This window comes from Gracilinanus agilis, chromosome X (genome assembly GCF_016433145.1).
Source record: "Gracilinanus agilis isolate LMUSP501 chromosome X, AgileGrace, whole genome shotgun sequence".
NCBI classification, from domain to species: Eukaryota; Metazoa; Chordata; class Mammalia; order Didelphimorphia; family Didelphidae; genus Gracilinanus; species Gracilinanus agilis.
In genome coordinates, this window is record NC_058136.1 from 2,453,220 (window position 1) to 2,465,948 (window position 12,729).

The following is a 12,729-nucleotide window of genomic DNA, read 5'->3' on the forward strand; positions in this document are numbered from 1 at the left end:
AGCTTTTGTTGATTCAATTCAAAAATAGACAAAGGAGAGTTAATCCTGTCTACACAATCTAGTAAGGCATTAAGTAGGGGTTCTTAAGTTATTGTTAACCAAGTGTTAACTCAAAATAGACAAAGAGAATAAAGGATTCTCTTTCACCTGTGTAAACTCAGAATAGACAAAGAGAATGAACGAAGAATTCCCTTTTACAATTGTAAGAATAAGCCATGCTTCACTAGGGAATCTTACCTTCTAAATGGGAATTAGAATTCTGAAGAAAGAAAATAATAATCATACTTTCTACAAGACTTCATTATTAAGCTTTTTACTGGTTTACAAAAACAAATCCTCACACAAGGAAAATTTAAAAGAAGAGAAAAAACTATTTTCAAGTGAAGCTAAAATCAGATTTATAGACTGTTTTTTGGATCTATACTGATGTGGAAAATTAATATTAAATTGTGACATTATTGTGATATCATTTCCCCTTAAGCTTTCCAAGGTCAGACTGAAATAATCTGATGTCAAAATTTGAGATTACACTCAAATTCCACCCTCCTCTTCCCTATCAAATTGGTTGGGATTTTTAAAATCTTAAAGGGAGAAAAGGATTAAGGGCAGGGTGATCAGATATGATGAACCCTGACCCAGTTGAAAGATTAAGGGTGTTCAGCCACATTCAATTCCTCCCTCCCAGAGATTTCAGGGCCCACTGGAGACTCTGCACAGCCCATGGGGGAAGGGTCCTGGGATTCCCCTTCTATACCCTCAGATCCAACAGTTCAAGAATTCAAGCCTTTTTCTTGGCATGCCTCTTGAGCTGTCCAGCAGTAGGATTCCCCCTGCTCTGTCCTCTTGTTAGATTTGGTCCTCTTTCTTCTCGAAGTGCATTGTTCTCTATCTTGGTGTGGAAAGGGCATGGCAGTTTTAAGATTTGCTCCATCTAAGCTGCTACCTTTCCCAGAATCCCTTCCCTCTCTTTTTCACAGAAGGAGGCTGGTGAAAGAGATCCAGTCTTTGTAAATGGGAATTGCATGTCCCCATTACAGAGGATTGTTATTCTCAGTGAAATGGCCTCATATTTTTTATTGGCTAAAATCTGAATGCTACACTGCTGTGGTCCAAGAATCATAAGCATCATCAGGAATATTTTTCCCACTCTTTAGAATTCCAAAAATAATATTTTGTGGGTTTTCCTACAGTAGAATTAGGTGGTGCAGTGAGTGGGTAGAAGACCAGGCCTGGGGTCAGGAAGACTCATCTTTCTGAATTCAAATCTGGCCTCAGACACTTATTTGCATGACCCTAGGCAAGTCACTTAACTTTGCCTCAGTTTCCTCAACTGTAAAAATGAGCTGGAGAAGGAAATAGCAAACTACTCCAATATTGTTGGCAAGGAAATCCCCATGGGGTCATGAAGACTTGGAAATGGCTAAAAAATTTTCTAGAATATTTTACTGGCTGGGATATGTAGGACATATGGCTTGAGTTTTTCTAGTGGTAGATTTTGCTGAGTCATCCAAACTGTCTCTTCTGATCCCTTGAGACAGTTGGCATGTATTTTCAAGGGTGCTCATTAGGGTTATGGATGCCTTGTACAAGCATAAGAAAATTTTTCTCTGTGGAAAGCCAATCAGTTGTTATTTGAACCAGCTGAACTAGCTGTGCAGACAAGTCCAGGAGCTTTCTTCATTAACTGCTCTCTTCATTCAGCTAGTAGAACCCTAATGAGAAATGCTTCTCAATAATTGAACTTGTTGGTATTTTAGGAATTGAATTAGGAAAAAAAGTATATAGGTACTAATAGCATACATGAAAGGGAGGGAGAATACATCTGATGTGGAACTTTACTTATATCTTAAATTGCCATGGAGAGAAGACTCAGAATTCCAGTGGAGATTGAAAGAGAGAGGTTTAATTATATGACCCTTGAGTCATCTCTGTATTTCTTCCAGCACTAGGCATACTGAATTGCAGAATGGACACTTAGTAAATATTTAATGAATGAAGTAATATGTTTATTGAATGTATAATGACTTACTAATATAGGCATATAGAGTAAAGATGTATTTTCTTTCTAGAGATATGCCTTTAGATATTTTGTTGCCTATCAAATATTTACATTTTTATTAACTTGATTGCTTTTCTAAAGGAGCAGCTTCCATATATTTTGAAACTTAATAACCCTTTTGTGTAATTCTTCACATTGTGGAGTATTATCAAGGTGAGACTCAGAGGTAAAAGCTTGAATTTGTAGATGTTTATTAAACAAACACATCCACCACATTTTTTTTCCCTCTCCAAAAATCTTTGGGGTTTGTGGGTCTAGTCTGAAAACTATTCTGGAGGTTTATCTGAGGGTGATACTGCATTTATTTATCTTTAAATGATAAAATTAGCCAACATTTTTCAATTCTATTTGAAACTTTTGAAAATAGGGTGGGGAGAAAGAGAAAACTGGACTTGTGCTTTCAGATTATAGATATTGATCTACAAGGGACTTCAGAGGCCATTTAGTTCAACTTCTTAATTTTAAAATTGAAACCAAAAGCCTAAAGAGATACTAAAATCTACACAGGTAGTATCAAAGGTAAGATTTGAATTGAGGCCTCCCAATCTCCAATTCCATGTTCTTTCCCCTATATCACATTGCTTTCAATGACATAAGAAATTCTTTGATGAAATAATTAACAACATAGATCAGAATGGACTCTGAAACTCAAGAGAGTCATAGGGAAAAGGGAATGAGACCACTGCCAGTTTAAGTGACTTGCCCAGAATTAGACAGTCAATATATATATTAAGTATTTAGTATAGTCCAGCACTAAGTACCAGAGATACAAAAAGAGGCAAAAGGCAGTCCCTGTTCTCAAGGAGCTCACACAGCTTGCATATGTCAGAGACATAACTGGAACTCAGATTTTCCTGGCTACAAGACTAGAGTTACATCACTATACCATGTCTCTCCCTCATACTTCCATACCAAATTAAAATTAAAAATAAAAATTAATAATAATATAATGCTTTAAGATTTGCAAAGTACACTTTATTATTATTATTCCTATTGACTCCCAGAGGAGCATAGGGCTGCAACCATCTCACGCCAACGGACTCTATTCTGGGCAACTTCCCCCAACTGGGCATCTCACGCCAACGGACTCTGTTCTGGGCAACTTCCACCAACTGGGCATATCTTTGCCAGGTCTGTTTTGGCCTTCCGACTTTTCTCCTCCCTGGTGGGTTCCATATTATTTTTTCATAGTGTCCTGACTGATGGGATACTGAATTGTTCTTTCCCAGAGTCTGGTATTGGAGATCTTTTCAGGCCATCTGATGTTCAAGATTTGACGTAGGCCTGGAGTTTGTTGGCTTTTGCCAGCACGCATCATGGCCTTTTTTGGAGAGTACACAATCTTAAGTAATTATAAGTATTTTTATCATCCCCATTTTATAGATGAGGAAATAGAGGCTGTTAAGAGTGGTCTCTATTTCCTCTTCTATAAAATGGGGATGATAATAATACTTCTAATCACTTAAGAAGCTGTACCTAAGTCAGGAAAACTTGACTTCAAATCCAACCTCAGATACTTATTGGCTGTGTGATTCTGGGCAAGTTGCTCTATCGGCCTTAGATGTTTCAATGGTAAAATGGCGATAATAGCACCTATATTCCAGGATTGCTGTGAGTATAAAAATGAGATAGCATTTGTAAAGCACCCTGGGAACTTTAAAACATTATATAAACACTAGTTGTTTTGTTGCTGCTATTATTATTATTAACTTACGGCTGATCTCTTAGTTGAGATAGATGATCTGAGGCAAGACTCAAATCCTGGTCCCCTCACTTAAGTATTCTATTTGTTTACTAAAGCCTCTTCCATTGACTTTTCACATTTATTTTCTCAGCCTGTCCCTTTCCTCACAACCAATACACAAACTGCTCCTGTTTACTCCTTCTCTATACTTTTTCTCAATAAAAAAAAAAAATCACCTTTCAAGGATACCGAGTTTTGTAATGCCATACAATAATTTCACACATTCAGATTAAATATGGTTGGAGCGTTTTTTTTTTTTTTTTTAAGAGATAGGGCTACTTACGGTAGAAAAACTTCTTTCTTGCCAATTACTTCTCCCAAGAAAATACATAGCTGCCACCGAGCACCCCGAAAAACCTAAGCTCTGTGTATGGAAAAAGAGACACCCAGGTAAACCGAGTATATGTGGGGGTGGGGCTGGGGGTGGGAAGGGGCTGGGTGACTCTTCTACTTAACACTTGTGTGACTTTTGGTAAGTCACTTTTACTCAGTAAACCTCAGTTTCCCCATTGGTATAATGAGAGAAGTTTGATTAGACGATCTCTAAAAGAGCTTTCCAACTCCATCCTTTGATGATCCTATCTCCCGTCTTTCTGGCTAACAATGCTTCGGAACACTGTCGGTGCTCAGTGCATCCTTTATGGTCTGATGGATACTCCACGGAAGCTTCGTCCACACTTTGTTTCCCCGGAACCCTTGCCTCTCGGATAGGCCCTAGGACAAGTGTACAAGCAGAGGAAGTGTCTCCCTCTCCCTCTCTGGGGACCCAAGCATGCCACCGGGTAAGGTTTGCGGACTCCGCTCCCTGCGCGTGGCTGCGGTTGCTATGGAAACGGCAGAAAATAACAACTCCGTTCCCCTATGGGTGTACGCAGCCCTCGTGCTGTAGTAGCCGTAACAGCAGCAGCGGCATTAGCAGCAGCAGCAAAGTCCAGCACCGCCGCCGGCCCGCCGCGTTAGGGTAGGAGCCGCGCGAGCCGTTCCCTCAGCTCAAGCCCAGCAGCCACGTGAGCTTGTGAGAGAGCTAGCCCACGACCCCGCACGAGCCCCTGATTCCCGGGGAACAGCCACCTGCAGCAGTAGCCTCAGTCGCAGCTACGGTCGCGGCCGCAGGGCTAGAGAACCCGGGCAAGGCCCACTTGTTTGGTTAAGCCAAAGATCTAGCTGCACCTGTGTGCAGTCTCCTGGACAAGGCAAGTGTTGGTATGTCGTCCTTTCTATTTGGGGTTCGCTTTAAATCCCCCTACGTCGCTCCGCCAGCCTGGGGAGCTGATGTGCCCCTATGCTTGCGTATTCAAATGATGCGCTTGTGTCTGCTGCGTGTGCCTGGGTGCAGGGAGCCCAAGGGCCCGAGGACTGCAGCTGGTCAAGAGTGGGAAGGGAACAAGGAGCCCTTGGCAATCTCTCCTCTTTTCCCCTTCCTTCTGCCTAGGGATGCGCCTTTTGCCTCCTGGCAGTGTGCTGGAGAGAGGAAGAGGAGTCCTGGGAGACTGCAGTCCAGAACCTTTTTTGCGTTAAACTTTTTGGAGTTGATAGGAGGGAGGGAGCAAGGAGAGAATAAAACTGGCTCGAAAGAGAAATAGAAATAGGCTGTTAAAACTTTGGTTTTTACAGTATTTCTGGCTGCCTCCCCTCTTATACCATCTCCCCTTTATGAAATATCCCATTTTGCATGTAGCCTTTTTCTTGGCACTTGCACAACATATCTTTTTTTGCTTGGCATATATATATATATTTAAGAAGGTACAAAATATATTTTTTGGCAAATGTATTAATAAGTTACATTAGCTTTACAGCTCATATAAAAGCATATATATGCATATGTACTTTTATATGACTGACTGTATGTATGTATACATGGGGGAGGAAGAGAGAGAGAAAGAGAGAGAAAGAGAGAAAGAGAGAGAAAGAGAGGGAGAAGGAGAGGGAGGGAGGGAGGGGGAGAGAGAGGGAGGAACCAACATGTATCCTGATTGGTATAGATTATGTTGACATAGTTAAGAGATCTTCATTAAATCCTGTTATCTATCCATTATGTATACCAGATGTAGGTTTTATATCTATTTATCCCTCCAGTAGTTGATTCAGTGTATGTGTGTATGTGTTTGTCATAGTGAGACTTCGGAAGAACTCGTTGTTATAGAAATATAGCTGTAGACTGTGCCTCAGCTCTGACAGCTGCTGAGAAGCCAGCAAGCACAAGAGGAGAAAAGCAGGAAGGAGGTGGTCCTGTTGTAGAAGATGAGCAGCACCAGTACGAGATCCAACTGCCTGACTCAGCCAGTAGTTAAGAGTGTACTGGTGTATCGAAATGGAGACCCCTTCTTTGCTGGACGCAGAGTGGTCATCCATGAGAAGAAGGTGTCCAGTTTTGACGTCTTTCTGAAAGAAGTGACAGGTGGGGTACAGGCACCCTTTGGAGCTGTCCGAAACATCTATACCCCTCGGGCAGGCCACCGAATCCGGAAGCTAGACCAGATTCAGAGTGGGGGGAACTACGTGGCAGGGGGCCTGGAAGCCTTCAAGAAACTCAAGTGAGTCATATTTGCCCTGGACTACTTATATTATTTATTGATATAGTTGATTTAGGAAATGCTAAGCTGGGCTTTGCATCTATCTGTTCCTATAATTCTTTGAGTGAGGCAGAGGGAATTTCCCTATGCTAACTGACCTTTGTGTTGAAGGTTCATGGTAAAGTTAATAGGGTTGAAATAGAAAGAAATTAATGGAGAGAAGAATTCACAAGGGAGGTGAATCAGTATTATAAATGGGCTTAAAGTGTAGGCATAAAGTAAAAGAAAACTCTTTGGAATGATACTGAAGAGGAATGGGCAACACAGTCATAGCCATCCTTGCAAATTGAATGCCTGATTTGATGCCCCAGCATTTTGAACTTTATCTACTTTTCCTTTCCCTATTACTTATTTCATTAAAAAATATCTTAAGATTAATTTCTTTTTGTTCAAAAGAAGACTTTCAGACATCTTTCCACTCTATGAGGAAAATATTATAAGTAGTAGAGACTTTATTAAGAAAGAGGGAAGAAAATTATTCTCTCTGTATTTCACTCTTTTATTTTAATAAATGGTTTATTTTGCTCAAGATGTTTTAATAATTGTTATACTAGGTAGCATAGCAGAAGATAGTCATCTCTCCTTACATCTCAATGAGAGTAATACCTAACATTTCTTTAACTTTCTAGTTATAGAGTATATTATATACATTATTAAATTAAACATGTTATCTTATTTGAGGATCAAATGTGGCCATATATATATTATTACAAATTAAATTCACAACAACCACCTGGGGTATATGCATTATTGTCCCCATTTTATAGATGAGATGAAAGAGGATTAGTAAGGTTATGGCTAACCCAAAGTTATTTATATGATTAACTAAGAAAGGGGTAAATTAAAGTTTGACTTAAGTCTGTAGGATCCTAGATATAGAGCTGAAAGGAACCCCAGAAGTATTCTAGTTTAACCCCTTCATTTTTAATTTATAGATTTTTTATATTATTTATTTATAGGTCCCAGAAGTTTAACTGACTCTCCTAGTGTCCCAAGGGTCCCAAGTGTCAGAGGCAGGATTTAAATCCAGGTCTTCTTACTCCAGAACCAATATCACAGTGCCTCTGACTCAAAATGTTGTTTCTATCATGTCAAAATATAAATAATTCAAAAAGTATAAGCCTCTCTCTTCATATACTAATGAATATGTCCAAATTTTCCCTTCTACTATTGAATTTATCTGAATTTTGAAATAAATCAACCAAAATTATCCTTTTTCCAGCAATTTTTAGGCATGCATCCCTTCAGAGATAGTTATTAGATCTGAGAGATCACAGGATCATGGGATTAGAACTGGAAAGGACTTTAAAGATCATCGCAGCTTCAGATCACAATAAAAACATGAGGCTTAAGAAAGGAAGTGACATGTTGTGGTACAGCTGGGTCTTCAGTCTCCAGTTTGGTTCTTCCAATTCATTACAGTGTTCATTACAGTGTGGCACACTCTTTCCATTTTAGTAGAAAAACTCTAAGGTTTCAGTGGGTGACTTTTTTCTGAGCTTGGTAACATTCCCAACCCCGAATATGTCATGTTTGTGTTACAATAATATGATAATAGAGATTCAGAAACTATTATGGATTTTAAGAGTCATCTTGACTGAATTCTTCGTTTTATGCATGTTAAGTGATTTCACTAAAATTGCATTTATTGTAAGTGGCAGAGCTAGTATATAAAAGCAGACTGCATGACTTTGAATTCATCACTTTCTGCTACATGATAATGTTTATGTTGACCATATTTTCAGTGGGAATAATGTTTGGGGCCAGTATCTATAAATCCATCAATTCAGCCATTGTGTACTCTATTTTAGGCACTGTGCTCCAGGCACTGGGACACAGCTACAAATAAAAAGGAAGGATTATTAGGAATTTTTAAATTGATCTTCTCTTTTGGATACTTGTGATCATCAAATCAAAAGATAAAAACAAGTATTACTCTAGTCCAAATAGTTATTGCACATCACGACTGATGCAAATCATCCTTCACAATATCTTTAATGTCAGACAGCCAGGAGGTGTGGTTGATAGTGATACATTCAGAGTCAAGAAGACCTGAGTTCAAATCCTTCCTCAGGCACTAGCTTCTCTTGGCCTTAGCTTCCTGATCTTTAAATTGGGGAAGATAGTAGCACACACATTATAAGGCTGTGAAGTTTAAATGATATTTTATCTATCTTTCAATCATATATACTTATATATGTATATATACATAGACATGTATATGGATATATTATATATGTATATATGGCACTTTGAAACATTAAAGTACTTAAACAATAATAGCTATCATTATGATTATGCTTGTGAAATCAAATGTTTCAAGCATTGGGAGACTGGAAATACATTTCTACTTTCAATTTACAATTAATGCTGACTGCTAAATATCCTGATATACTTTTTTCTTGGACTAACTAGTAACTTATTTTCATTGACATTAGAAATTTCTGTTATGATGGAGCCCTAATGGAACCAAATACTAACTTATTTTAAAATTTGAACTTGTATGTTTGTGTAATGAAATGAATTAGCAGATTAGAACACAGAAAAGTTCCAAGTTGTAATTTGTGTGTTTTCATTCATTTAGGGCAAGTCTTTTTTTTTTTTTTTTTTTTTTTGATGAGGGGAGAGGAAGAGGTGGAGTGATAATGGAAGGAAAGAGCAATACTTACATATTTATCAGTATATTTAATAAAACCCTTACCTTCTGTTTTAGTATCAATTCCAAGATGGAAGAGTGGCTAGGCAAACAAGTGACTTGCCAGGGTGATACAGCTAGGAAGTATCTGAGGTCAGATTTCGACCCAGGTCCTTCTGACTCCAGGTCTGGCACTTTATCCACTATGATACCTAGCTGCTCCTTACATTGTTACCTTCCATCTTGAAATCAATATTGTGTATTGGTTCCAAGGCAGAAGAACGGTAAGGGCTAGGCAATGGGAATTAAGTGATTTGTCCAGGGTCACACAGCTAGGAAGTAAGTGAGGCCAAGTTTGAACCTAGGACTTCAATCTCTAGGGACTTTCAATCCACTGAGCCTACCTAGCTTCCCCCACTCATATATTTTTAAATTTAAATTTAAATTTATTTTCGTAAATTTAATAAATTTAAATATATTTTAAAAATGAAAGTAACTTTTATCCCTTAATGTCTTATACTCAAATTTTGTGGTTTTGCTTTTGGGACCTAAAGAAAACTCTAGGAATTTATTTATTACGAAAATAGTAAGACAATCTGGCATAGTAAATAAAAAACTATATGAGGCATCTGGGAGATTTGGGTTCAAATTCTACCAAATTATTATTAATTTTATCACTTGGACAGGTTCCTTAACTAACTCAGTGAGTTTCAGTTTCCTCATTTATAAAATGGGAATTATAGTATCTACCTCAGGCTTGTGATATTCAGAGGAAGTAATATATATTATGAGCTTGGTGAGCTTTAAGGTACCATATGAATTTCAGTTATTATAATTACAAAATATTGAGAAATTATTTTTATAAGACTGTTATTTTTAATAATCAGAATAGTCTCTGTGTGTCACCACACCTATTGATTCTATAGATCTGAAGTCATTTTACTGAAGAGGGTAGTTGGAAATATTCTAGGCTGGGTAAAATGTAGAGAAAGATCAGACTGTAACATAAACATGGTTCCTGGAGTTTAGGAATACAGAACAACCTCTCATGTGTGAGAGATGGCATCCTTAGTCTACACATATGTGTGGAGAGGATTGCTTATTTTTATGCATGTACATTTTGCTTTAAAGCACTTTAAATGTAGTTAAATTAGTATTTAGACAAAAGGAATATATTTATCCTAATTCGTATGCTTTGTATTACAGAAAGATTTAAATTTCTGAAGATATAGCATGATGGAAAGTTAAATATCAAGAAAGTAACATGTTAAAATTGAGTATTCAGTGAATTTACAGCAACAAATATTTATTGAGCATCTCCCATGTGTACACTGTGCTAAACACTGTTTGAAATGATAGGAAATTAAAAAGTTTAATCCATACCATAATTGTATGTATAGAAATATACCATAATTGTAATGGAAAAATTGAAAACCCCAGAGGCCACCTAATCTATCCTTCTGTCTCTAATTATACCCGAACCATCCTAGATCAATATCTAACCTTATCTTAAAGTGCTGTATAGATAAAAAAATGTCCTGTCTTCTCTTGGTATGTTATTCTAGTGTTCACTATTGGTAACTTCTTTACTTTATCTTACACAAATGCCTCCTGCTGCAGTATAATCTGTATTTCCCTTTCTTTTGTCATTGACAAAGGTATAAAATATCTGCCTGTTAAATCATCTTTCATTTCAGAATCTGTGTAGGAAGCAGAAATCTAGTAAATAAACTGAATAGTTAATAATTATGGAAATAATGTTCAGTAAGTTTTGTAATAAAAGTATCTGTTTCTGAGGTTTCCTGACTTTTAAAACTCAGAGAAGAAATATCAAGTTCTGATCAATGATGTCAAAAGCAGTTCTTGCCATTAGTTTTTTAAAAATATAAATTGCTGGATATAGTTTATTTCAATACTAAACAGTTCTTTGGTTAACAAATATATCTCTGAAAATTCTCTTACAGTTTGTTATATTGTCATTAATTTTTAACATATACTCATTATTTCAGTCAAATGCCAGGAAAACGACCTTTATTCATTCATTCATTTATTTATTTTTCAGCTACTTGGATATAGGAGAACCAAAGAAGAGGTCAATGGAAGTTAATTCAGAGGTAATACTATCATATTCAAAAAATTTTAAGTCTTAATACTGGTGCCTCTGAAATTTTAGAAGTTGAAGATAGTAGTTCATATTTTGAAGATGATCTTTAAATTCCATCGTACTGATTTTTAAAACTTTTAAACAATTGTTATTTTAGACAAATATAAACTATTTCCATTGTGTCAATATGAACAAGACATAGTGAGTTCACTTCTTGCTTTGGACATAAGCAGTAATAAGGTATTTTTTTCTCATTGCCTATTTCTTGTGATGAGATTCTCAGAAATTTTTTCTGGAAAAGGAAAAGGAAATACGAACCTTGACACAACATCCTAATTCTATTGCACCCTCTCCCCAACAATTCAATAATCCCCAGAATAATATGCTGAGAAAGAGAGCACAATTGTTGAAATAGCAAAGATCCTACTGGAATCTTTTCTTTTATGAGTAGCTTGTGCTAAACATAATACCTAGTTGAAAAAGTGGATGAATATTAAACCCATTTAGGCCCTTTATCTTTTGACTTTATCTCTTTATTTTCATGCTTTATGCTCATCTTTTTAATTAAATGAAGGACTTTTAAAAAAACCTTTAACTAGTTTCTTAGTACCATTTCTAAGACAGAAGAGTGGCAAGGGCTAGGCCAATGGGAATTAAGTGACTTGCTCTGGGTCATATGCTAGGAAGTGTTTGACATCAAATTTGAACACAGGTCCTCCAGGTTCCAGGCTTGGTGCTCTGTCTACTGTACTACTTAGCTGCCTCAAGTGAAGGAATTTTTAAGAGTAGCCTCTTGTCCTAGATATTTCATTGGACTTGTTCGTAGCAGTCCAGAGAAGAATCCCATTTTTCATGAACATAGTCAAACTATGACATAGGTAGATAGTAAAGGCTGTTTTGAGCATTTGGAACAAGGCTTGTTAACAAGCACATTTAATGAACCAAATTCCTGTAAAATCTCAACAAAACTTTTGGAAACTCCATGGGAAGTATTTGTTGTTTTTATGAAAATATGGATTAAAAGGAAAGCCTAGTCAATATAAAGTCATAAGCAGAGATGGTGTTTTGACTTTTTTCTAGTATTCTGTTCACTAACTGAGATTCTCCTTTTTCATTTTTACTATGTGCAAGAATGACATCTTTGAGTTTATAATACCATTAGGGGACCAGTACACAGAAAAAAATTTTGAATATTCCTTTAGCTTTCTTGGGGAGAATGCTTTCTTACCTCATTATGTGTAGTTTTTATTGTTAAAGAACTATAAACAAATGTCCAGTATCTGAAAAATTGGAGGAAGAATGCATTTCATTATTGAAATTATTTGGAAGATGTAATATTTTTAATACAGCCTCAAAAATAACCAGTATTTTAATTTGTTACAAAATTTTAAAAAAAGTAATGAGTATTTAAAAGCATTCTTAATATTACATTCATTGCTTCTCAAGCTTATTGTTCATGAAAGTGACAGACACAACTTATGTCTGTTATGGCTACATTAAAACTAAAAACTCAGTGTCATTTATCCATAGCAGAATAAAATTAATAAATGAATAAAGCTCCTAACTGTTTCACGAAGATAGCCATTTGTTAACTGAAGACAAATTATATGGATT

General features: G+C 36.6%; 1 protein-coding gene across 1 annotated transcript; it reads left to right on the forward strand.

Annotated features, from left to right (window-relative positions):
* The first annotated feature begins 4,930 nt into the window (after window positions 1-4,930).
* LOC123253462 (doublecortin domain-containing protein 2-like) lies at window positions 4,931-11,161 on the forward strand. Its single transcript, XM_044682652.1, has 3 exons — window positions 4,931-5,006; window positions 5,918-6,337; window positions 11,074-11,161. The coding sequence occupies exons 2-3, from the start codon at window positions 6,045-6,047 to the stop codon at window positions 11,159-11,161; spliced, it is 381 nt and encodes a 126-aa protein (XP_044538587.1). The 5' UTR covers window positions 4,931-5,006; window positions 5,918-6,044.
* The last annotated feature ends 1,568 nt before the right edge of the window (window positions 11,162-12,729 follow it).

Coding starts and splice junctions, on each gene's coding strand:
- LOC123253462 (XM_044682652.1), top strand. CDS start 6,045: ATGAGCAGCACCAGTACGAGATCCAACTGCCTGACTCAGCCAGTAGTT. Junction 6,338..11,073: donor GAAGCCTTCAAGAAACTCAA/GTGAGTCATATT, acceptor TTTATTTTTCAG/CTACTTGGATATAGGAGAAC.